The sequence below is a fragment of the Glandiceps talaboti genome, chromosome 12 (assembly GCF_964340395.1).
Source record: "Glandiceps talaboti chromosome 12, keGlaTala1.1, whole genome shotgun sequence".
NCBI lineage: Eukaryota > Metazoa > Hemichordata > Enteropneusta > Spengelidae > Glandiceps > Glandiceps talaboti.
In genome coordinates, this window is record NC_135560.1 from 13,277,838 (window position 1) to 13,303,401 (window position 25,564).

The 25,564-nt window shown below is 34.9% G+C and overlaps 1 protein-coding gene across 1 annotated transcript; it reads right to left on the reverse strand.

Annotated features, from left to right (window-relative positions):
• Positions 1 to 1,010: 1,010 nt before the first annotated feature.
• Positions 1,011 to 23,877, reverse strand: LOC144443474 (uncharacterized protein KIAA0825-like). Its single transcript, XM_078132959.1, has 24 exons — positions 23,805 to 23,877; positions 22,660 to 22,860; positions 21,722 to 21,890; positions 19,376 to 20,099; positions 18,318 to 18,473; positions 17,422 to 17,621; positions 16,607 to 16,766; positions 15,976 to 16,022; positions 15,136 to 15,279; positions 14,111 to 14,229; positions 12,798 to 12,948; positions 12,111 to 12,301; positions 10,840 to 11,157; positions 10,348 to 10,438; positions 9,496 to 9,547; positions 8,512 to 8,716; positions 7,445 to 7,552; positions 7,077 to 7,216; positions 6,400 to 6,560; positions 5,953 to 6,097; positions 4,858 to 4,960; positions 4,172 to 4,275; positions 3,445 to 3,491; positions 1,011 to 3,054 (listed from the first exon to the last, which is right to left on the reverse strand). The coding sequence occupies exons 2-24, from the start codon at positions 22,794 to 22,796 to the stop codon at positions 2,701 to 2,703; spliced, it is 4,026 nt and encodes a 1,341-aa protein (XP_077989085.1). The 5' UTR covers positions 22,797 to 22,860; positions 23,805 to 23,877; the 3' UTR covers positions 1,011 to 2,700.
• Between the last annotated feature and the right edge of the window lie 1,687 nt (positions 23,878 to 25,564).

Sequence of the window (25,564 nt, forward strand, 5' to 3'; positions counted from 1 at the left end):
CGGCAAGGAAGTATTTCAGATCAGATCAGATCTAATCTAATCTAATCTAAGTGATTTCTGATATCAAAATATCACAACTTGAAATTCATATATTAATATCTTTACATCCTACTTTCAAATAATTATGACAGTTTCTCATATTAAACTGTTACAAAATAAAATGTGATGTTTATTTGATTGCATGACTTAATGGATAAAATATACATCAACATGTAAAAAGTAAAGTGAGAATAACTGATAGTTATAGGTCAAGTCAGAGGCCATTAACTGAAAATAATCGGACACTGTTGGGTAAAGCGTCATTATTTTGTCAGAGGCACAGCGTCATACTGTAACAAAGATACAGTGCCAATTCGAACAGTATTTCTGTTTTTACTCACCCATAGCTCTGTTGCTAACCCTGGTGCACATATGATTTGTCAAGTCAATGAACAAACAATATATGGAAACCTGCTTTCTGCACAAGTCACTTTGTAGTGAAGTAGTTATAGAGCATGTCTTTGGATAGATAGGTACAGAACTAGAGGTACTGTGTTCGAGACCCACCAAGGTAAGGGACAATCTTTTACACACACTTTACAGAATGACAGGTGCAGCAGAAACATAGTATTAGGCAGGGCAGCAAATGGTGGTTGCATTGTAACAGTTGACAAGTTGGGGACAGTGCTATCGAAATGATTAACTTGCTAAAGACAGTTTCATTCATGGGTGGAAAGTGTTAGCAGACAGTTCCTTTCATGGATTAACCGTATGCAGACACTTTCTTCGCGTAAAAGTGTCCCGTTAACTGAAAAAGTGTCCGCTAAATGAAATTAAGGACACAGTTGAAACAATGGGGACGACCTCATAAATAAACAAATATTTACACATAGTTCACATGTTTGAATGAAAACATTTCTAAGGTCAAGAGCTGTGTATGAAAAATACAATTTACAGTACAAGTCATCTAGCATATTTATTACATTACAAGTTTGGTTCAATAAATTACTATACAATGGATGGAGGGAAAATTGTAAGTTTTTGACAAAATAGCTGCACTAATAAGTTAATCTGGAACAATACATGACACTGAATTGTACAACTTTGCATATGCAAATATCTAAGCAATGACTACCATATAGAGTAAATAAATAAACATTGTAAGGTAAGTACAAGCATGAATACACTTTAACCATATAGTACATGTACATCAAAAACTGACTATATATACATTAATAAGTACATCAAAAACAATTTGATAAAATTTAAAGTAACTCTGGACAAATGTTCAATCTTTTAAAATAAAAATATTGTTTTATTTGATCTAGATAACTAGTATTATACCATTCATGAACCAAGTTGAACAAAAAATATGGAATATATACTCTGGTCATTCTATGTCACGACAACACATGTCTATGTCACAACAACGCGTGTCTATATCACTGGTTCTGCTGTGTTCAAAATATAAGTCAAAACATTCAAAATTACCATTACTTTCCCCAATTTTTCCTTGATATTACTGGAGTTGGTATAATTATTATGTTATTTTCTAATATATTTCTTCGTTCAGCAGGAAAATACTCATGACCTAAGGGTTTTGTCACTACTCTTCTAGTGACTCATAGTGACAGAGCCCCTTAGGTCACTTGCATATTCCTTGGCTGAATGTAGAACAATACTGGGGAATATTAACATCGCACTATCATGGCAATAAATGAGATATATTATTTCATATCCGTCCACCCTGAATTTAACAAGATTGACTTTTGAGTACATACCCGGGACTACTTCTACGACACTGTAATCAACTTTATAGTGAGTTGATATAATCCTGGAATCAAAACTACATAATTCTACAATCAAGAGTACATTATTTTCACTGTATATTATATATCATCACAGTCAATATGGACATCTAAGATAAATTTCATGATCACCGACAAATATATATTATGTGATATTTATGATGTAAATGTGAAATCATTCTTGTAATGTTTGTAAAGACATTGAACATCTTATTAGTACACAGATACCCTGTAACACTGTGTCATTTCCATACATGAAACAGTATAGTGTAGATGCCATAAAACAATTATGACAAATCATACAATCATTTTACTAGAGTGTTACAAGTTACGGTGTAGCTGTTATTACAACACTTCTTTTTTCTTGCATGTATTTCTGCTATTCTAAAATAAAATCCATCTATATCTCCACATAATCATTGGATCTCCATAGCAACTATCTAGTTATCTTTACTTCAGTCAGTCAAGTAGTATTTAAGGAGAGCAAAACACATCGATTTACTTTTCTCTAAATATATAATTTTTGAAACTATACACAGGTTAGTGGTCTACCTAGAATGTATTCAGAAGAGGACTTAGCAACCTGTAATATTTTCCAATAGCGTTAACACGGTATCCAGTGGCCATATTAGATTCCAGTGGCCATATTGGATGGTGGCCATATTGGATGGTGGCCATATTGGATTCTGAAATCAAATTCTGATACCATTTTGATCTCTATTTAAAAAATATGTAAGGTGCCCACAGATTGATTGTAACTGAAAATAGGTTTGAATTGTCTTGAACAAATAACGGAAAAAGTTTTAAGATAAGAATTAATATCCAAGATGCATTCTACATCAAGGGAGACCTCATATATTTCATCATTTTCATTTTCATCGTAAAGTATACTCATGAATTATCAGAAACATATCTACACAAGTTCCTCTTGATCCAAGTCAAATTTTGTTTTGAGTACTGTGACTGGTTTCTTTTCTGATTCCTCTAAATAAGCATTCTCTTGCATCTCGTATCGATGAGAGAGTAAATTCCGGAAGCCAATTTCACTCAGCCCTAGATCACTAGAAAGAATCACTGGCCAGTCATACTTGAAATCGGCAATTGCTTCCTGGTCGAATGACACATCACCTAGTGTGTTGACATGGTTGAATGGATTGTAATTGACTTGTCTATCTTCACAGGGTAACTCTAAAGAGAATTCAGGGACGGCTGGTGGATCTTTCCTGGTTAATATTAGTGGAATCTCCATGGCATGTTCAAACCATTTCTGAGTATAAGGAAATTATAGAAATTAGAATGATGGAAACTTTAAGGCTGCAACAGGACCAGTTTTTTAAAACCATTTTGTTAGAGATGATGATTCGCACTAAAATTGCACATAATTTGATTTTTCCTTTATTTTCACACAGTGTGAATATTTTACATATTTAAAATTAATTTGGTTATTAGATATTATGAAACGATATCACATTAACATGTATTCAAAAATCTTCTTACGTTACAAAGTTCATTCACATTTAAATTCATGCCACAGACGTAAAAGTAAGAAGTTTGTATTGAGTTGTGAATTAATGTTTTGACTGTTATACAAATGAAGTAAAAAGTTCATTTTTGTAAAACTATTTGTAATGTGCTAGAACAACAAAAGAAGACTTACCACATTATTTTTCAGAATGTGAAACACCTGCAACAACGACTTCTCACCTGGAATGGTGTTGGAAAAAAATGGAGGAAAAATATCAATATCAATGGTTTTTGAATGAAGGTAAGGGTGAAGACATTAGTGTTAGTGTTACCTTCATGAAAAGGTGGAAATACAGAAAGTGAAGTTCTTCTTCAAAGGGTTGCTGAACTAACAGTAAGTGGAAAACAAACCAAACACAGAAGGAGAATTAGATGTTTTTCCCCATTAATTTTCTTCATTCAGCCAAGGGAAATACGAGTGACCTAAGGGTACTCGTAAGCGATTCGTAGTGACAACCCTTAGGTCACTCATATTTTCCTGCAGAATGAAGAAACATATTGGAGAATAACATAATTATACAAGCAACTCAGGCTGTGTTATAATAGTCAATGTGCATGTAAAAGAACATAAAATGAAGTATTCATGATTATTTTATTTGAAGGTTTACAACTATAAGTCATGAATATTAATGTTTGCAGCAATCATACATAATTTATGCAATGTAAAATTATGAATTATTCTCCACAACCAAAAGTTTATAAAAAAATACCTTCCTGGAGTGACATTCACCTTTGAACACATATGAAATCAGTCTCAGGAGCTTGAATGATACTTGAGAAACATATGCATTGTTTGCTGTCATACAACATTCATTCTTGGAAGCTATTTTGAAGGGAGAAATAAATAAAGAGTTTTTTACCTTCTGAAGTGTTACAGATCTCATGGGATTGGATTGTCAGATAATATTCCATAAAATCCGTAGGGATACCTTCAGTAGAATATGCCTCAATTTCAGAATATGCCCTGCAATGTACAAATAAAAATATGAGTCAAACATCCAATGTACAAACACACTGTTTTTATTCAATACAAGTCTTTTACATTCAAAGACAAACACTATTTAATGACAGTGTGAAATATGGTTGTACAATTCAGTGGTAAGTTCATAACATCACACATATAGCAAAGACTACTCATAACACATACTGATGTTAATTAACCAATATAAATTGATTGTACATAGTACAAGATATTAAGAAATGGGACAATGTCAGTGTGACTGGATGAATTGTCTTTGTATCAAACTCTTGAGTCGTGGTGAAAGACAAATTGTGGCTCTTTGACCTGAAAATGTTGATCAGGGTCAAAGGTCAAGGTCTCATTAGGTGCCTCTATTGATAATGTGAGATAGACACTTGAGTGGTTGGTGGTGGTGGTGGTGGTGGTGGTGGTGCTATAAATAAATGATAATAACAGATACAGCTCTGCCTATCTGCCAGTCTGTCTGTCTGTCTCGCTCACTCTCTCTCGTCACAGATTTGATATGTACTGTACAGGTTTATGTACAAGAAAACTGTGTGTATTTAGAGGAAACAAAAAACTCACTCATTTCTAAGTTGTGATACTATGACTTCAATTTGCCGTGGCAACCAATCACAATGGACTTTGAGGAATATATGAGCCAGCTTAGACATACTACTCTTGTTGCCTGTCAAAATAAATCAAAATGTGAAATTAGAGAAAGAACGTAAGTTTTATATCATACAGTTGATGGTCAAACTAAGATTCTTGTCAGCAGGATACAAAATTGGTATAATTATATGTTGTCTAACATACAATATACTTATACCCAATAAATATCAGCTATGTAAATTATGTCTTGTCTATTACACCATATACTTACCATATGTAGATGTTGTGAGTATAGGGTATATACTATCAGCTATGTGAATTACATTGTCTATTACACCATATACTTACCATATGTAGATGTTGTGAGTATAGGTATATACTATCAGCTATGTGAATTACATTGTCTATCACACCATATACTTACCATATGTAGATGTTGTGAGTATAAGGTATATACTATCAGCTATGTGAATTACATTGTCTATTACACCATATACTTACCATATGTAGATGTTGTGAGTATAAGGTATATACTATCAGCTATGTGAATTACATTGTCTATTACACCATATACTTACCATATGTAGATGTTGTGAGTATAGGGTATATACTGTCAGCTATGTGAATTACATTGTCTATCACACCATATACTTACCATATGTAGATGTTGTGAGTATAAGGTATATACTATCAGCTATGTGAATTACATTGTCTATTACACCATATACTTACCATATGTAGATGTTGTGAGTATAGGTATATACTATCAGCTATGTGAATTACATTGTCTATCACACCATATACATGTACTTACCATATGTAGATGTTGTGAGTATAGGGTATACCGGTATACTATCAGCTATGTGAATTACGTTGTCTATCACACCATATACTTACCATATGTAGATGTTGTGAGTATAGGTATATACTATCAGCTATGTGAATTACATTGTCTATCACACCATATACATGTACTTACCATATGTAGATGTTGTGAGTATAGGGTATACCGGTATACTATCAGCTATGTGAATTACATTGTCTATCACACCATATACATATACTTACCATATGTAGATGTTGTGAGTATAGGGTATATACTATCAGCTATGTGAATTACGTTGTCTATTACACCAGCAGCAGTTTCTTCATTTAACATGTCACTCAATCCTTCACGGTCTTGCAATTTGTTGAAAAGACAACTTGCTATGATCTGTGTAATAAAACAAAAGGAGTATTTCAGCTGTAAGTTATTTTATATGAGATCATACTCAAAGGTATTATGGTATCTCATGTAAGTGGTACTCTAAGGTGACGACCATAAGGATGATATTCATATTTTGAGCGAAGTTGGTGATTTGATTCTTTGTTGATTTTAGTACGAGTCTTCACAACTTCGGACAGTTTTAACTTGGTGCTGTCAACACTTCATACAGTACTGACAACCTTTCACACCTATCAAGTTTACATTGAATTCATCATCATGACAGTGTTACCATATTGGAGCTTACATACCTGCAAGCCAATACAGTTGTGGGCAGTCCTGATATCAGTGTCTTGTAACTTAGTCTGTAAATGTTTGAAAAACACACACAGCGGAGTAGGCATTGTTGGGATTTCTTCTGTTAACTTGATGATCAAACCTCTAATGGCATTGAACAAGGGATCCATGGGACCTGAAACAAAGGTGGAATATAGAGATTTAAAACTGAACTAGAACCAGATTCGTAAGTTTAGACGTTTCTTGTTAAAGGTGACCGTTGACTCTGGAATGACTCCTTATCACAGTATGACAGTAAAAACTTGTGATTTCTGACCCTGGGGTGACAATGACATTGGTGACCCCTGAGCATGTATCAATGAAACTGGCAACCCCTGAACCTGCATTACAAACAAGTTGGTGACCTATGACTCATATAAGACAATTAATAACTGGTGACCCCTGAGCCCAGTACAACAATCAAACTGGTGACACAGTAAAAGAATCAAATTGTATTTTGCTTTTATCCATTAGATAACATTTTCCTATGTATCGTTTTCCTGGTCTCGTGAAATAAATTATTACTTTGATATGTAAACTGCTGACCAAGGATGACAATTAATAACTGGTGACCCCTGACCCCAGTATGAAATTAAACTATCTTTAATATTTTTAGTAAAACCTTAGCATGTAATACAGATTATGCTGTTACCATGGTGTTTGATGTCCTTGTCCTTGTTAGCTGGTTTACAACCACATGGTAATTCTTTCAGGATTTCTGAGAAGGAAGGAACAATGCTGTCCTTGGTTTCTGTATCCACTATCAGTAGTTTTATCACTGACTTGATGATTCTAAAAAAATATGATGAAATACATGTAGAGTAAGAATTTACAATAAACTCATAAATGTTAACACCCATTCATGACTAATCAGTTTGTGACACAGAGAGCATTTTTTTGCGTACTTTTGTTCATTCAGAAATGTACACAGTCATGACATTGTCAAATACAACACATGCTCATGGTGTGATGGCTTCATACACACTCTCTAACCAGGCAGGACTGGGTACAGTTACTTACCTATCAACCCATGGTGTGATGGCTTCATACACACTCTCTAACCAGGCAGGAATAGCTGCTGTCTTCCCAGGTATACAGTTCTGATCAAATATCTCCAAATTCTCATCCCTGTAGAAAAAAAACAAACTTTGAATGTTGTTGCATGAAGGAGAGTTATATTCTAGTAATTATGCTTACTGGAGATAATATGTGTAACTGATTACATAATGCTATCTACCAAGTGAAATACGTAATAATGGGATTTCAGTAAAATAATAAAATTTGACTTCGTCATTGTGTATTTTATTTTCATTGATGTTATTTACTTGTTTCTAGGTGGATATACTGGTTCAGGGGGTAATTTAAGTCAATTTTAATCCAGACTTCTTTTGAACTTAAAGCTGCACTAGATACAACTGAAAAGTTAAAAAACCTTTTTGGTTAGGAATGATAATTTACTAGCAAGATTGTACATTGTGAACAGTATTGCATCAGGAAACATATTTTTTGTAGTTCTATGCACGAGAAATCAAATTAAATTGATTTTTGGGTTTTTCCCAAAATCAGTGCCCTCAACATCGATCATGATTTCAACCTGTTCCTATTCTGCTTATGGATAATATTGACCACTGATTGACATGTACAATGTCTAATTATTGGTATTTTAGCAATTTTCAGTGAATATATTGTAGTTGTCTGATTGAACAAATGATACAACTAGTACATTTTCAACATGGTGACAGATTCAAAACAGAGCTTTCATTCAAGATTTAAACTTACCACTACACAACTTAAGGATAATATTAACCACTGATTAACAGACACAACATTTTTTTTTTCTTTTTAAAAAAAAAAAAATAATTGACTAATTTCCAGTGAATATATCTTCGGTTATTTGATGAGAAAAATTTACCAGTGGCAGCTAGTGCAGGTTTAAGAGATACATTCACACACAATATACAATAACAAAAAAGCAAAAAAAAAAAGCAAAAAAAAAAAAAAAAAAAAAAAGCAAAAAAAAAAAAGCACACTTGATTGACTAAATGACACAAATACCAAGTATTTTGATGTGTTGAAATAACACCTACTTTTCAATCATAGCCATGAGGACATTAGACAGTGCTATAGGTTGGTTCTTACACAGAACTAATACATCTACAATTGGTTGTACACAGTCAGGGATATCTCGACTACTAGATGATACACAACTGCTTCCTGGGCAACAGACTCCTCTACATCCCTGATCTGCATCACTTGATAAACTCTCCGTTGATCCTTGATTTAGAGATGGATCTGTATGTCGAAATGAGAGGTATATAGTTGAAATCTTCACAGAGTATTTTACACAATAACACTTCTCTTTTTTTCAGTGAGAAACAGAACACAGAAAATAATAGTCTGACCAACAATCCTCCCAACCTTGACTTCTAAAATGATGGAAATGGTTTCCCTCTGATCTCCTCTCTCTCTGAACATCCCTAAAATTCACACTGTAATAATGTTCCATTCATTGCTTTTGGTATTGGATTTAATTATTTAGCGCCCCCAGTGGTGGCTTTTGTGCAATCAGCTCTTTTCCCATGATTCATTTCATATTGCCACTTCTACAAGTTGTTTACTGTGTTTGATGATTTGAGTGTGATTGCATGGATAAATTCTTTTTCATTTCAGTTATCATACGAGTGCTGATCTAGCTATCATGACTAAATTGGCCTTTCCAAAATTTGCCATGGTGGCGCTCTACTTCCTATCTGTGTGTACCTTGGGGTATACATGGTATAGGTTACTCGGTAAATCATAGTGCACTGCTGCTTACATCGATGTCTGAACAACATCCCTGTAGATGTATGAAAAACATCCCTGATTTACACTTCTACAGAATACCCCAAGGGACAAAGCTCTTAAGAAACAGTACAATGAGGTGAAGATAAACCAAATTTGAGTGAGGGCACTGTTTTACCTGTTTGCAGTCTGGAATGGCCTATTATACAAGTATCAAGAGGTACAAATATGTTCAGCCTTTACTTATAAAAAAGGTAAAATATATTGCTATCAATCAAGACCACACATACCTGCATTGGTAACAAGGAACACTGGCAAACAGGCATCTTTCATGAGTAATGCCTATCACAGAAAGAGAGACAAAAATAACAAGTTAACCTTCTAACAGTGTCAAAGTTTCAATATCTATTTCATGTTTTTGTACTTCTTGCATTTTTATTTTTTTGGAGATTAAAATTTTTGCCAAATGACAAGCAATTTATAGTGGCCATATGGATGAGGATTCAGTGTTTATTGTGGATTTTACTCATGGCTTCCTACTTGAAAAATCAATGTGAAACAACATAGACCAAGTCTGTGTTTGTAACTCAATAAATGGCAAAATTATAATAAATGTCTAAAATGTTTGTTATTGTACGTACAATAACAAACATTTTCTCACACAATTTTTTTATATAGCTTTTTGCAATGTATTGAGTACAAAGTAACATAGATTTAGTCAATGTTGGTTTCATATTGTTTTTTCAAGTAGGAAGCCATTATAACATTTTTTTTCAATATTTTTGGTTGGGAAACTGCTTCGACCCATAGACAAGACACTTTTCTTCGTCACAATACTTCTGTGATAGTTTGATGAGGTGTAATAATAGTAAATAAAGACAATTATAATGTGAAGTATGCTAACACAATATGCAGAGTGTATTGTATAAATTCATGACAAATTGCAGTTTTGAATGACTCCATATTTCTGGAATTGGATTTAAAAAAAAGAATTGACCTAAGATACTTTGGCAAGAAAAAGTAAATTCTCGCCATTTTATTTTTTTTTTAATGTAAAAAAATGTTTAGGGTCAGCAGCTTAAACTAGGGTCGGTCAGGTTACCGGAAAGACACAATTTATTTATTTGGCCTTATTACATTACCTGTAGTAAGAGAACCAGGTTTGGTATCGGCTGACTTGTCACCAACTTCAGTAGAATGTAAGCAGCAACCTTGTCTGAAACCATGTCAAGGCTATGAAAGGTGACAACAAATTAAATATAGAATTATGTACATTAGATTTTCATTTCATAAATGTACATGTACAGGTTTTTGTTTTTTAATGACCTTTGTTCAAATTTTTCCAATTTCATTTCAAATTGTAAAGTCTACTATGATATATAGCCAGGCAGTAGATTGAAAATACATTATTCATGGCGACAAGAACAAATTAGACAGTGAAATATGGTTACTTTGGAACAGTGCAATAGAAAAGAATGTGACATTTCAATTCATCCATCTATTATGGACATTGAACACACTAAGATTTATTACTCAGTAATAATGTTTGAAGTGGATCTATGACGTTGAGGGCAGTAGACTTAAATTACCACTAAAGGATGACACGTTTAAAATAACTTTGGCCTGTAACTTACTTTCTTGGCTGTCCATCAAATAGTCCAGGTCGTAACCATGACAACCACTGAGTGATATGGCCTTGGAATTGCTCTTCTTTATCAGGCGATTTGACACTTGAAGATGAGCACTTCTTCTTGTGAAAGCCTCTTTTGTACATTTTGTAAAGGTCATTTAAAGGTGAAGTGACAACAACAATAGAAGACAGTAGGCAGGAACACAGATTGTGAATAGAACTATGAGTGTTGCTGGACATAGGGTCTAACAGTTTACCAACAGAGTTGGAACATGACCACAGGAAGTGGTTGGTTGATAGTAGGATAGCTGTAATGTCAGACCTGAAAGTTATACAAATTAGAAACCACCATTTTAATCTGACATTCTTTTCACTATCAGGATGACAATTTCGTTTATTAAAGTTGAACACAAAATTATTTCATTGCCTAAAAAAATGTCTGTTCTTAGATTCTTTAGCTCTTGGTAATTGTATAATGCTGCTGTACCTGTTATTTATTTCAAATTGGATAAAGATTTTTAGTCGCTGTATGGAAAAAAAAAAATTGTTCAAATAGATACTACACAGTGTATGCTTTCCAATATATAATCCATGACATTGCCATGGAAACTATCGGTGTCTAACCAGTGTCATTGTGTCATGTCACATGCCCAGGTGTATCTATTACAGCACATATTCTGCTCATACATATAAACTGTTATGTTAACTTTATCTGCACTCTACTAGAAGATTGGTTAGCATAGATACAAATGTACCAAGCTGCTCAACAACTGGGTCATGAATAACATCAACATATGTACAATGTAAGTCTATCAGTATAAATGTGAGACAGGTGTATAAAAGGCCCCCTAAGTTTGTAGGCGTTACTGTCAAACTTGAATGTGTACAGTGACAGACGAAATTTTGGTAATACGTTTGGTATGTGTGGACGTATGAATGTCTTGGGAATGAGTGTGTTACAAAAAGTTGATATTTATACATGGTATATAAAATTTTGGACAAAAAATAATTGGACTGGGGTTTATTCATTACTTGTACTGAAAAGCTGTTACTATTCATTACTCTATATTATTCAAGATTAGGACATCGAGATGCTAACGACAACCACACAGGTGGCCAGCTTCACCTTAACAGACTCTCTACAGTTGTAGCAACGTATAGAAATTGTCTCCCACCCCCACCCCAACCAGAAGGGCATGGTCAATGCAGCTGAATGACTGAGCTTTAATTTGACATTTGTGTATATTAATTGCAATGTGTTATAATACAACCTACCTCATCTGTTTAACTCTGTTGTACGATGGTTTAGCTTTACTGTACCGTTGCACCAATATTGTCAACGCTTCATTAAGTATTGACAGGAACATATTCTGAGCAAGTTGAGGGGGACAGTTAGTGAATAAGTCATGTTGTAAACCTCTCATGTGATAGTTCCACATCTGAATAGCAAATGAACACCTTTCATCCTGTAAAATATCAACGAATATTATAGCATCATAAGTCTTTCATAAAAAATAAAATGCTGGTATGTTGGCAGATCAGTTCGGTTATGAAATAATTTTCTTTTCTCTTTTTTATCTTAAAAAATCTCAATGATCAAAACCTCATCATACACATTTTGTCAATCTGTGCTCCTCATCCATGGAATTGCCATCACTGATCCGAGCTGCTTCTTCATACAACAGTTTTAAAAGAAGTTTGAAAACTTACCTTTTTAAGTCGTTTTATACTTAGCCATTTGACATATTTTACCTTTTTGCATGTGAACCTTTTTTTACTAGTTAGTAAGTATGTTTCTAACATAGGGACATTTTTAACAGTTTTTTTTCTTCAAATAGTGTATTTTTGTTGTCTTTTATGTCTGTCTTTGTTTTTCTAATCAGTTGTGCAGCGCATTGTGATTATTCTTAATGCAATGCGCTTGATAAGAATTAAAGATTATAATTATTATGATTGCCTTACCTCATAAAATGCACGCTGATCAGCCCAGTTATGACTCTCAGCATCTTGTAATACAACTGTTGCAATGATATGATTTTGATATTCCATCAAATTTCTAGATATCAAGTCTACCAAGTCAGAAAACAACTTTTGATTGATTGTCAAAACATGCCTGTATTTAAAACATAAATTGAAATAAATTTTAAAAAAAATAATTAAGACAATAGTTCATTTCCTCATAAACTGACTGGGTAGACAACTGTTGTAATTATTTCCCTGTATATCTGTTTGTGACATGTTTCCTCACGGCCAGACTGGCTTTCACGACATATGCAAATTGTAATACATAAAGACATTCAAGTGTCTACCCCTATTATCAGGTACAGATTTTCTTTTCAGCCTTTGATCTTGACCTTCAGGGTCAGTTATTGAAATCCAGTCTTCTCCGGCATATCACAGACACAATTTAGTATTTATTTAATATTTGTTACCACAAAATCATGTCACCATTCAGTCACACAGAAGTAAAGTATTTGAGGGGGGGGGGGACTGTGTCTTCTATGAAGCCTTGTCTCTTACTACATTTTGTCTTTTCTGGAATAATCCATAATGTACTGCAACTAGACATAGGCATGTGGGCACCAATGTTATGATATCTGCATTTGATGTCTGCATGGTGACACGTCAGCTCATTTCATTTTAGACAAAATGTAGTAAGAAACTGTATTCATTCAATCTTGCTATCCTAGCGTGTAGCATGTGTAGTTTCTTATTAGTTTTTGTGTGGTTGTATCAAACAGAACCAGTCAATGGAAACTTGAAACAGCCTGTAAAAATTTGGGGTTGGATGCAGCATTACTTGAAAAGTAAAGATATTCGATGTAGCACTGTCAATCGTTCTGAAGTTACATTGAGTTCTCAAACATATCTGATATGGGTATCGTAGACACATACATAGTTATTACCTTGGGAGTTGAGCCTTCAGTTTTCTAAGATAGTCACAAACTGAAAATATTGTCACATGTTGCTACAACAGTGATAAACTACTGAATGGATGTTGGTGTAATTATAGTCTCAGTCAGGAGGCGTCTCTGAAAACTAGTTCATTTAGAGTTCCATGAACTCTCAGTGTTGTTTTAGGACTTCCAATGTTTACACTATGTTGATCACAGGGTGATTAGAATCGCACAACAGAGGAACCACTATCACTTGTGTAATCTACCATATTGAAGAACAATAGATTTAGTTTGCATCTATCTTAGTAAACTGAAGGCTGGATTACCAGAGTGGTATCAGGACAATACTATCATCCAGATATAGTAAAAAAACCTTACCTTGACTCTTCCCCCAGTACTTTCTCATAGTAACCCAAATGACATCGGATGAACGACGCTGTAGATAGTGTTACGTACAAACACTGGATTGGTGAGGTCTCAGGTACATCACCACTAATCTGGTTGTACACATAATAGATAATACATTTTGTATATTCATAAACTCTACTACTTTCTAAAAACCATTAATAAAAGTGAGAGCACATTACATGTATCGTCCTTACCACTGAATACCTATGCTGGACAAGATAGTTGTTGGCCTTAATGTAATGAAAATGTTCAGAGTGCAACCCATGGCTGTATTTTACAGTGTACTTAAAATGACCAGATAAAATTTTTGTTCTTGTTTTAGCATTAGGCCAAAAAAGAAAAGAAAAGAATTGGTTCTGGTCAGCGCGTGCATCACTTAAAATACCTCTGTATTGATCTTTTTTTTTCATGTTTGTCCAGCCCATGCAGTCTGAAGATCTGGGGGGAAATACATGTACCCTCCCTACATTGATTGCTACTTCAGTGAAGACAACTGTAGAGCCAATCATGAACAAGCAACTGACATCTGCCCCACATACACACTTGCTCTAACATACTAAATAGTACAGTAACTGCCATAAATAGTAGATTGAGCAACAGGTTTGTTGAGAATTACAACAAAATTTTGTCGTTGCACCACTTTAGACATCACATTCTTAGCCTATTTCGTATTTTCAACAAGAATATGTTTGAACATATTTTGACATATTTTTATCTGACACAAGACAAATTTTACTAGTTATATTTTACATTTCTGAATGTATACACAGTTTTTTTTAAAAATTTGCATCTTGCTGGGTCCAGTACAAATAACTAAAATTTCTGATATTATAAATATGGACTAGAAATGTGTATACAACACATATCCTTATAATACAGGCTCTGTTATCAATGGTGCACATGTATCATACCATTGCCGACTTCACTAGAGATCATTTATTACTCAAACTTGCAGTGTCAGAGGTAAAGAAGTTTTAAGAATCAAGTACACCTACCTTTGTCAGTCTTTCATAGAATAACCTGCAGCTGCCGATGATGGATTCTGTAAATGCAGCTCTGATTTGTTGAAATACACTTTCAGATGAAGCAATAGCCATTGGTAGCAGACTGTCCAATGTTTGGATTACTGTTGCACAACTCTACAAGTGTAAGGATGGAAAGTCATATCATTAGCATAGGGTAAGTGTAGAGCTATTAAGTGAACCAAGGTCCATGAACCATCTCCCTATCATCCAAATATTTATTACAGGAACCCAATTACAAATTAGTGTTATGTGGCTCGTACATTCTCACATGCTGCTTCTGGTCTGTCGAATAAACCCCCATTGAAATTATGGCAAAAAAACCTACAACTACTACCTTCAGAAAGAATTTAACAACTTTCTATTCTTGAGAGCTAGCCTCCTAGTACATCTTTGAACTTCATACTATAAAATGGTCACTGGTGCACCACAAATTGATTGACTAACATGGTTTCCATCAAAAGTTACTTAGCAGAGGTCTATGACACCTTTCATGTTAGTCTGGATGCCAACATGGTCTCTAACAAAACCATGTCTAGTGAAAGTCCCTCAATCAGCACAAAAAGATGTTCATCCAATTGGTGAACTGCAACTGTTATAGTGATGTAAACAGTGTATAAGTAGCATCCTGAGTTGACAAATATACCATATTTGGGCATCATGTAACACTAACTTTATGAGGAACTGTGTTATTGGTTAGAATATTGTGATTGATTAACAAAGACATGATGAAGTGTAGATTATTGGAGTGACTTCAATGAATGTATCTTGTAGTCTACTGTGCATAGACTAGTCATGTGACATAACACTTACCCTGGTGATTCTCTTGGGATAATCACTCTTTCCACCAATCAAATCACCTACATTTGGGTAAAAAAGTAAAAGAACATTAACAATGAGAACCCACTGGTTTGGCTTTGTTTCTTTCTTCACTATTTTGTGATATAAACTAATATTTCACTCAGTTTTATGTCATTATGTGATGCAGGTGTTTCTGTGCCACTACATGGGGTATAGGATAAGGGTTTTGCTGACCTCAGTAATATTGCTACTAAAGTTGGGCCCTTCCACTGTACAACCTCAGTCCGTGAAACCCATATCTGGGCTGTAAAGATTATTAGTCTTTACGGCCCATATATGGACATGTTCAGTACATCATTGTACACCCCTATATTTGTGTAACAATGTCATACATTCAACTGAGCTAACCTAGAGATTGGAACTGAAACTTACGGAACTTTCATGAAGGCAAAGTCTGATGAAATTTGCTCTCAGGACCAAAATCTCATACATGCAGATAACTCATTAAGTCTGCTTCAGTATGTTCACTTGACTCAAGGAAACAAAAACCTGTTTCAGTCCCCAATGTTACGATTAATATTGGAGGCAAATAACAAAGACTAAAGTCACTTAGAACATGACATTTCAAAACCGACAAACTTACCACAAACAGCCTCAGTTTCCAAAGTGTGTTCATTTTCATAGATCTTGAAATCTGCTGTCAGTGCTTCATGTGTTGTAGTCTCCACCATGGTTGACAAGGACTTAGATATTGATGGTATCAACTTTTCATAATTATTACACCATTCCCACTTTGGTTTATCCTGTAATAACATACATGGTGTTATGGAAGTGAATTTACTATTTACATTAGGGCGTCTATGTTTCTCATCATAACGACTTAAAAATGATGGGTCAGTTGGCAGGTTAAAAATTTTAAAAAGTAAAATAAAGTAAGTGTAGATGTACATGTTGGTGATACTTTAATTTCATAACCATACTGTTACAGTCTGAATGACTTAGAAATGACAATTATTAACCCATAACATCAAAGTAAAGCATTTTCTGTATGTACCACAATCGTTTATAACATCCATATTAAGTGTAAAAGTATACTGTTTCATTTGCTATTTGACCACATTAGATAGCCCACATGCTGGGCTTATAAATAAACCAATTGAAGCAGTATACTTTTACACTTGATATGAATGCTAAAAAAATGAGCACAGCACATAGAGAAAGTGCTTTACTTCAGTGTTACTCATTGTAAATCCAGAAGGAAACCATTCGTTTTATTATGGTTTGCAAAGTTTAGCAATAAATGCTAATTTTCGAAAAAATTATGAATATAAAAGAGTAACACCTACAATAACTGGCAGTCTATTTTATTCCACATCACTCTGAGACATTACTTTATTACTGACATTTGAACAGAGCAAGATAAACTATTTTGTAGTTTTACAAGTTTTTGAGACTTACCACACTGGCTATTTTTCTAATAGTTGGTGGTGTTTCCAGGTGTGTACCATCCTCACCTAACATCGCCTGAGTAACACCAAATGGTGGAGGTATGGAATCAGGTTGCAAGGAATGATTTGAGGTTGCAAAACTGATATCTTTATCGGTGTTGTAGCCCCGCTTCTCTTTCTCCCTTTCACGAAAATTGTGCTTCAAAACACCTGCAAGACATAATGCCACTGTCACTGAAATCTGATTGAAATCAAAGTGTGGGAAACATGCATACATCGTGTTCGGGTATGAATATGGGAAAGGCTGCTTAAAGTTTGCAAAATCAAGTGCTGGTAAATTACATGCCATAAATCAAACCATCAAAATTATACGTGTTTATAAATGAACACCTTCTTAAGCAACAAATAATGTATATAAAACTTCAAACTAAGTGAAATCGTTTATTAACTCTAGTCCTCCAACAGACCATGAAATTATTGTTAGAGTAACAACTTTGCTTTTTTATTTTAAAGACATGATGACAGAACGTCATGACATGTGGGTGCAGTGCGGAGTACTCAAGGTATTTGCACAAGTGCTTGCAGTGTTCTCTGTGGTTGTTCCTTTGACACTGTGAGCATGAGTTCAAATACCCCTAAGTATCCACATTGTCACTTACGCAGCATGGGGTTCTGTTATTATTACATTTGTTTATCCAAAACGGCAGATTTCCATAAAAATCATACTGTGCGATTGTGTGTGCATGGAACAACCGTGCCCTCATTTGAATAATGTTTTCAGTATTGCACTGCAGTGCCAATACCACTAGTATGTGCATGCAACAGTGCAAAGTACTCTTTGGTACTTTATGTACTAAATGTAAACTGCACAGGTACCAAGAATTGTGATGGTATACAATGATTTACCTCTCAGTGTATTTTTCTGCCTTGACGGTTTATCTCCAACTACAGGACTCCATATGGTCAGTTTGTGGAGATCATCTATAAAAGTTTCCAGCTCACTGGTAGCAGACAGCATAGTTACAAGGCTGTACACATCACTCCTAGATAATATCTTGCAATCTGATCAAAATAAAGTAAGAATAGTGAACAAAGTGAGAGGGAATGCTAATGTTGAGATCGCAGCCAAAATTTGGGATTTGTTTTCAAAGAATTCTTTGACTTTGCGATTAGAAATTTTCATCTGCAAACGTGAAACAAAATTATAAATTTTGATGCAGAACTAAATTTGTGATCTCGGCACTAAACAAGAAATGGCCTGACTAGACTTGTGTATCATTATAAAGTAAATTCATGGTAGTATAGCAATGCGAGAGTTGAAAGTAAAAGTATCATTCTGGGAGAGGAGAAAAGGCATATCTATCTGCTACCAAATCTTTACACAGACTTTGATAGTATACATGTACATGGTAAGGGGTGGGTGAATATCAAATATTTTTGTGTGTCACAAGAATTTAGGCCTAACTAAAAATGTTGTGTGGTTCTGATTACGCTCAATTTTAGAATAGGTGGGGTAGGTAGATTTTTTATTTTATTTTTTCAAATATTTTTTTTTCATATCTGAGTGTCCAGTTCAGGTAGTTATGATTTCCATTGTTTTCCATATGGTCTCTGTGTTATTGGTTTCTTCTCATCAGGTGTACAGCCATTACAGATTGGAAGAACAGTTTTATATTATCTTTTCAAGTTGATGTCAGTTTCCGTATCCATTATTTCTTTCGAGACTTCATAATTTTTGCAATTATGTTATTTTTTTCTTGAATATGTAAAAAAAAGAAAAGTTTAGGGTTGGCGTGAAAAACTAGGTGGGGTCGGGTAACTGGAACCAAACAATTCCTTTTATTAGGCCTTACTGGTTTTCATTGAAGTTACATTGCAAGGTATGACAGTAAATGGTCTAGCTTTAGGATAGTGAAGTATGTACACAAAATGAAGACATATAGATTAATTCATTACTAACTAACCTATGACTTGCATACCATTTCCTTCAGTAGCAGCATGTCCTGTACCATTCTTGACAACAGCATTTCCATTTTGTAGGCTGCTAAGTCTGTTACCTTGTGATAAATCAATCCATACCTTGTCAACAATACCACTGATGGCTTCTGACAAACGATCTAAGTAAAGTTCTAGAATTGCTGGAAAGGTCTCCACTGTGTTATTAAACACCTCTGACATCAACACCTCAAAGTCGTCCTTAATCATAGATTTCATGATTTCCACCACTTCCTTGAATGCTGGTGTTATTACCTCTAATTTGATCTCTTTGGGTTCTTCTTCCATTTCAGCTTTAGGTAGTTTATCGCTTAGTATACACTCCAGCTGCTGAGCTCGGATTGAGCGGTATCTTTTCCAGACTTCTTCGTGAGGGTACAAGACACACAGACTCTGTAAGTATTCAGCTCGTTTACAGTCGTTTCCATCAACTGCTTCAGGATTGACAGTCAGTGGCAACATCTGGAGCTTTTCATAGAAGTATCGCCGGAGTTTCAATCGGATATCGTCCCACACCGTTTCATTCATCTCTTCAGTGTTATTAGTCACAGCATTGATGGACATGGTGGACTCTGTGGCTAGTGCTGATGATATAGCACGGATAGGGATAGCAATGCCTTCGTGAGACGACAACTTCAGCAAATTTTGAAATATAGTCTCTTCACACCCAGGATATTTATCTAAGGTTTGTAACTGCAATTGAGTCATATAAAACATTTTCAGTCAAAATTTTTCTCTTTCTTTATCAAGTCACCAAATAACCAATCTCATGCTTCACTCTAGAACAAGGGTAGCACCATGATTGTAATTAGTGTTTTTGACTTGGACCTGCACCGAAATAAGTCAATATTCTATGAACTACATGTACTCACATACCAAGTGATATTCTGTTATATATATACCAACAGTAAGCAATTATTTCTTCAAGTTTTCAACATCTCTTACTCTTTATTACTCTGACCATTATCAGTTCTATGCACGCATGGCCATGAAAATTTTAAAACTACACTGGCAGTGCAACTTGGGACATTTTTCTTCATCAAGTAACCAAAGATATATATTCACTGAAAATGGTTAATTACATGGACTTATAGACATTGTATCTGTGTTATCAGTACGTGGTCTTGTAACAAGTTTACATGTATATCTTGAGTGAAAGTGAAAATTTGGTTTTGAATCTGTCGCCATGTTAAATCTTCACTAATCTGTGACTGCAGTATAATTTTTGGATCTGACAACCACAATCTATTCACTGAAAATTGTTAAAATACCAATAAATTAGACATTGTACATGTTAATCAGTGGTTGATATTATCCATAAGTAGTACAGAAACAGGTTGAGATTGTGATTACCATTGAGGGTACTGACTTTTGGGTACACACCCGAAACTTAATTTGACTTCATTTATTGTACCATAATGGCCCATATCATGTACACAGCAACAAAAATATGTTCATTCACATGTGATTCAATACCATTCAGGATGTACAATATTATGATTAAGTTATTGTATCTAACAAAATATTTTTGTAAATGTTCCAGTTGCAACTAGTTCAGTTTTAAAAGTGTATCATATTTAGGTAGGACTAAAGTCATGAATCAGAAATCACAAGTCCTAACGTTATTAGGTAACCTTAAGTGAATTGAACATCATATCATATCAACTACAGTTATTAAGAAGGTGAAGAGCTTATGAGCTGACCATGAGTCAAATACCACAAATATAACAGTCAGATGTTCAATAGATTGATCGTTTATACAGTTACTACTACAGTTTTTTATGGTGTTTTTTCACTATATATGCAAAGAACAGATATTGCAGCTCATATATAAACAGTGTTTTATTTAAGGGCGGTAAGTAGGTAAAATCTACCGGGGTTCCCACATCATTTTACCGGGGTTCCCCACCTAAACTATGATACATTGCATGGGAAGCACTACCAGTTTTACCTCTTTCCCCTTTCTGTTACCGGGGTTCCCAAACCTTAGCAAAAACACTGATAAATCTATGCATAGTTCAGTCCCAAGACAAAAAGTGTACTTCATGGAATAAATAAATAAATAAATATACTTTCAGAAAATGGTTATATCAAAAGCTGTATCTGTACAGTTCACAGGTTCCAAAAAATGCCACAAGTCAAAACAATGTCCAAGTTCATGTTTGCTATATATTTACAGTCTGTCTAATGACTGTCTAAACTGTTTTAAATCCATTCATTCAAAAATGTAAATTTAAAGCCCACTGCAGTTTAATGAAAGTGTTACTTTGTTTGTATGAAAATTTAATATTTTGACATTATGATTGAAGACTTACTATTTTCCTTAGCATTCTGGCAACATCCTCTGGTTCTGGTGGTGAGCACGCTGCTCTTTCTATCAATGCACATTGGTTGAGTTGTTCTACAGCTTCTCTGGGACTGATGTAAAGGTTACCTGACATATCGTTGGTTGACTCCATGATAATCTGCATCTTTTCTTCCAAGCTGATAGAAATCAGATTCAAATTTTTTAAAATCAAATCATATTCTTCACGATTGTTCAAAAGAATCAACTTCTTAAGACTTAATATGCAATGCTCCCCATAAAAAGATGAACTATTAAACCAGGAAACTAAGTCTATACACAAATTTCTCCATTTTTGTGGTATTAGCACCACTGAAATAACAACAACAACAACAACAACAACAACAACAACAACAACAACAACAACAACAACACACACATAGTCATAAATCTTGGAGTGTACACATACTCCAGGGTCTATGCTTCACAGCTAATTTGCATACTAATTTGCATATAAATAACATAATTTGCATAGTGTTTGCAGAATGATCAGCATATTATAATATGTATGTTTTCAACACTGGAACAAACTCACATGTTTATTTTAACACATACACACATGTACATTGGGGATCAGCCATTTCTCTTCATGTATCATTTATTATGATTTTGTCATTCACAGACTACTGTAGTCTTGCTGCTAGACCCCTCAGATTTTTTTTGCTCACTGTAAAGGTAACCGAAGGTCGCTAGTGAGGGTGACAGCCTCGATTGTCTGCCATCTTCAGAAACAGAGTGTTGAGAGGTCTAGCAGGTAGACTAAGACTACTGAAGCTTGCAGATGCTGGTAGAACACATCTGAAGCAGGACAGAATTCTGGTGGCCTGGGTGGCAAGGGTGGTTATAGCACCATGCTTTCTGTATAGTGGGGAGAACACTGACTATTGCAGTAATTTCACTGTGACTTACCCATTGGCATTGTCATCTAATTGCTGGTCAATATCTTTGAGTACAGCTTGTAATGTTTCAATACTTGGAATTCCATTTTCAAACATAGCTCCAATAGATGGGGCCTTGTACTGCAGAGGAATCCTAAGATGTGCCATGATAGTCACTTAAGTTTCTCACTCGGCTTTTATCGATGGTGCAGCAGGTTCCACCCTGTGAGTTCTTAGGGGGGGGGGGAGAAAGAAAATTAACAATAACATAGCAATGTCCTCTTTTGTTGTACATTTTTTCTGTAAGTCTTGCATTATTTTCTGAAGGAAATACTCATTGGGTTAGACTTATAAAGTCCTGCTTGCAGACAGGATTAGTCGTGTCCCCTCACATGAAACAAATTAATCATAAGCTTCGAAGTAACCCCTAACCGATTGACATGATTCCGTCTACACGCAGGAACAGATTAGTACGATGTATACACTGTACACACTGTAGTTGACACAACCATAGATGGTGTTTCCCCTCCACTGTTACTAGTATGTGCGACAAGCAGTCACTTGTTAGCTAATATTCTATTCCAGGATGGTAATATGCTAGTCCTGCTTGCAGGCATATACGTCCAGTAAGTCGCCCCTGTCAGTAATCTTGACCCGTGCACCGTCTGCAAAGCAGGACTAGTAATATTCTAGTCTAGGATGATCATAATACAAAATAATGACGTTATTAGGTATATACGATATTCCAAAAATATCGCTGCCGGTTATTGTTCCGGAGTATATTGTAGAAGGGAGGGACAATTGTCAGAATCGAGTCCCAATTATTACTCCGTATACAAGCAGGAGTACGCTAGAACATGATAGACGTCGACCATCTAACGACCCAAGTGCTCATTCTGTCTGCCCTTATTCAACCAACATACCCTGCATGTTATAATAATCGACCTGACACAAACCGATGTTTTGACTATCAGACGAGAACTTGGTTGGTACATCATATTGTTAACATGTAAACATGACAAGACGAGTGACTGTGATGTTGCAGCGTCGCGTTGCCAACAGTGCAGTACGTACACACATTCATTGATCAGTAATTTTGCCCTTTCAGATCGGTGAATGAAAACTAAGGTTTTCTGCAGCTACATAAGGAAACATAACCACACGAGCTCTACTTACGAGGTATGCAGAATTCGACGTGAAAATAGAGATTTCACTCCTGCCTTTCACCCATTATGAAAATATCCACACTGTACTACATCATGTAATAACCTTTAACCTTATCATTATAACGTAGCGGGCGCTGTCGGTCGGTGTTTGCGACTAATTTACTCACTGGATGGAGATGATGGGATGGGGTGGGGTGGTGTTCAGTGCAGTTAGTTCAACTTTAAAGGACACATACACTTTATTATTGTTCGTGTCTACTGCATTATATGAAATTTGAAGCTTGCATTTTCAAGATATTACCAAATTAATAAGAATGATTAATTATTTAAAAGAATTACAATTAAAAACTACATGAGCAAACTATACCATATTATCACCTGTGCATGTACCAAATTATATGAACTCAGTAAAGGTAAAATTGATTGCACAAGTTCTGAAAGTCATGTTCATGTTCCCTATTCACACATGTACAATAGTATTATCTGTATATGCTTGGGTACACAGTAGTATCGAAAACATTTAACATAACGACGAAATTCGCCATATTGTGCTTATCGATAGTCTCAGTCTCGGTTACCCAGTCTGTTGCCGTTGAGGGCTATACACTCCTAGCAGCCCTCAACGGTAAAAGGCTGGGTAACCTAGACTATCGCCACTACTAAGACTCTGTGAGTTAGTTCAAGAGGGAGGGCTAGGGGAATTACTAGTGAGCCCAATCCGTTGCATAAACAGTGCCCCCCCCCCCAATTCCCGACCTTCCCCATTATAATTACTGAAGGCTCCCTGATTGTACTCGTTTCTTTGTTGTGTTGGATTGTGCTGCGACTCATTTATACAATATATTCACTGAGCCAAGACAAGCAATTAGCAGTAATAGGCTTTGTGGTTCACTTACCAAACAGTGTCTGCTCTACACGTGACAATTCAAACTCCGTCAGGTGTAATATATAATTTGTCCTTATCTTAAAAATCAACAGAAATATAGCTTTCTTTGTATGATGTATCATACCCTCATTAAAATGTTGTATCTAGTGTTTTACTAAAGGAGCTAATTTAGTCGTTGCCTTTCACGTTATGTAGATCTGTTTCCAGTTTTTCAATCATTTCGTTCAAGGAAATTGTGCACGCGTATATATCTCATATTAAACAGTTTGTAAGATACATCATACCTGCATATTCACCCTCATCAATTTATGAAATATTCATGAGGGCTGTTTATGAAAAGGTTACCTAAGTTTGCTGAAGAACATTGTCTCGGTTCGACTGTCAACAAATTATACTGTTGGAATAGTTTAATTTGATTGAGCGATATTTATTGTCAAGGAAGTCAAAACATTGCACCACTTGTAATTGCATCCATTATGCATACTTTTTCTCGAACTCACTGTTACCTTTAGATATGTCATGACCTTATTAATAAATGATAGCTACTGATAAAATTATTCATCTAGGGTAGCTCAAATAAGTATTTCAGTACTAAAATAATAATTGAAACAATTCTTCCCTTTGAGGTTCTAAAAACTCATATTAATGACCCAAATGTGATAAAAGTAAATGAAATATTAAAATACAAATACAATACAATTACATAACTGCACAGTAAAAAATATACACAGAGAGGTATTCAGTCTTTAACGACCGTATATCAAATATTGACAAAGTACGCACATACGTAGAAGAAACAAGTTAAAAAATTTGCATGGCCAATATTTCTTTTAGCAGTAATGAACAGACATGCTCCAAAATGATCAGCATTATATTACAAGAAT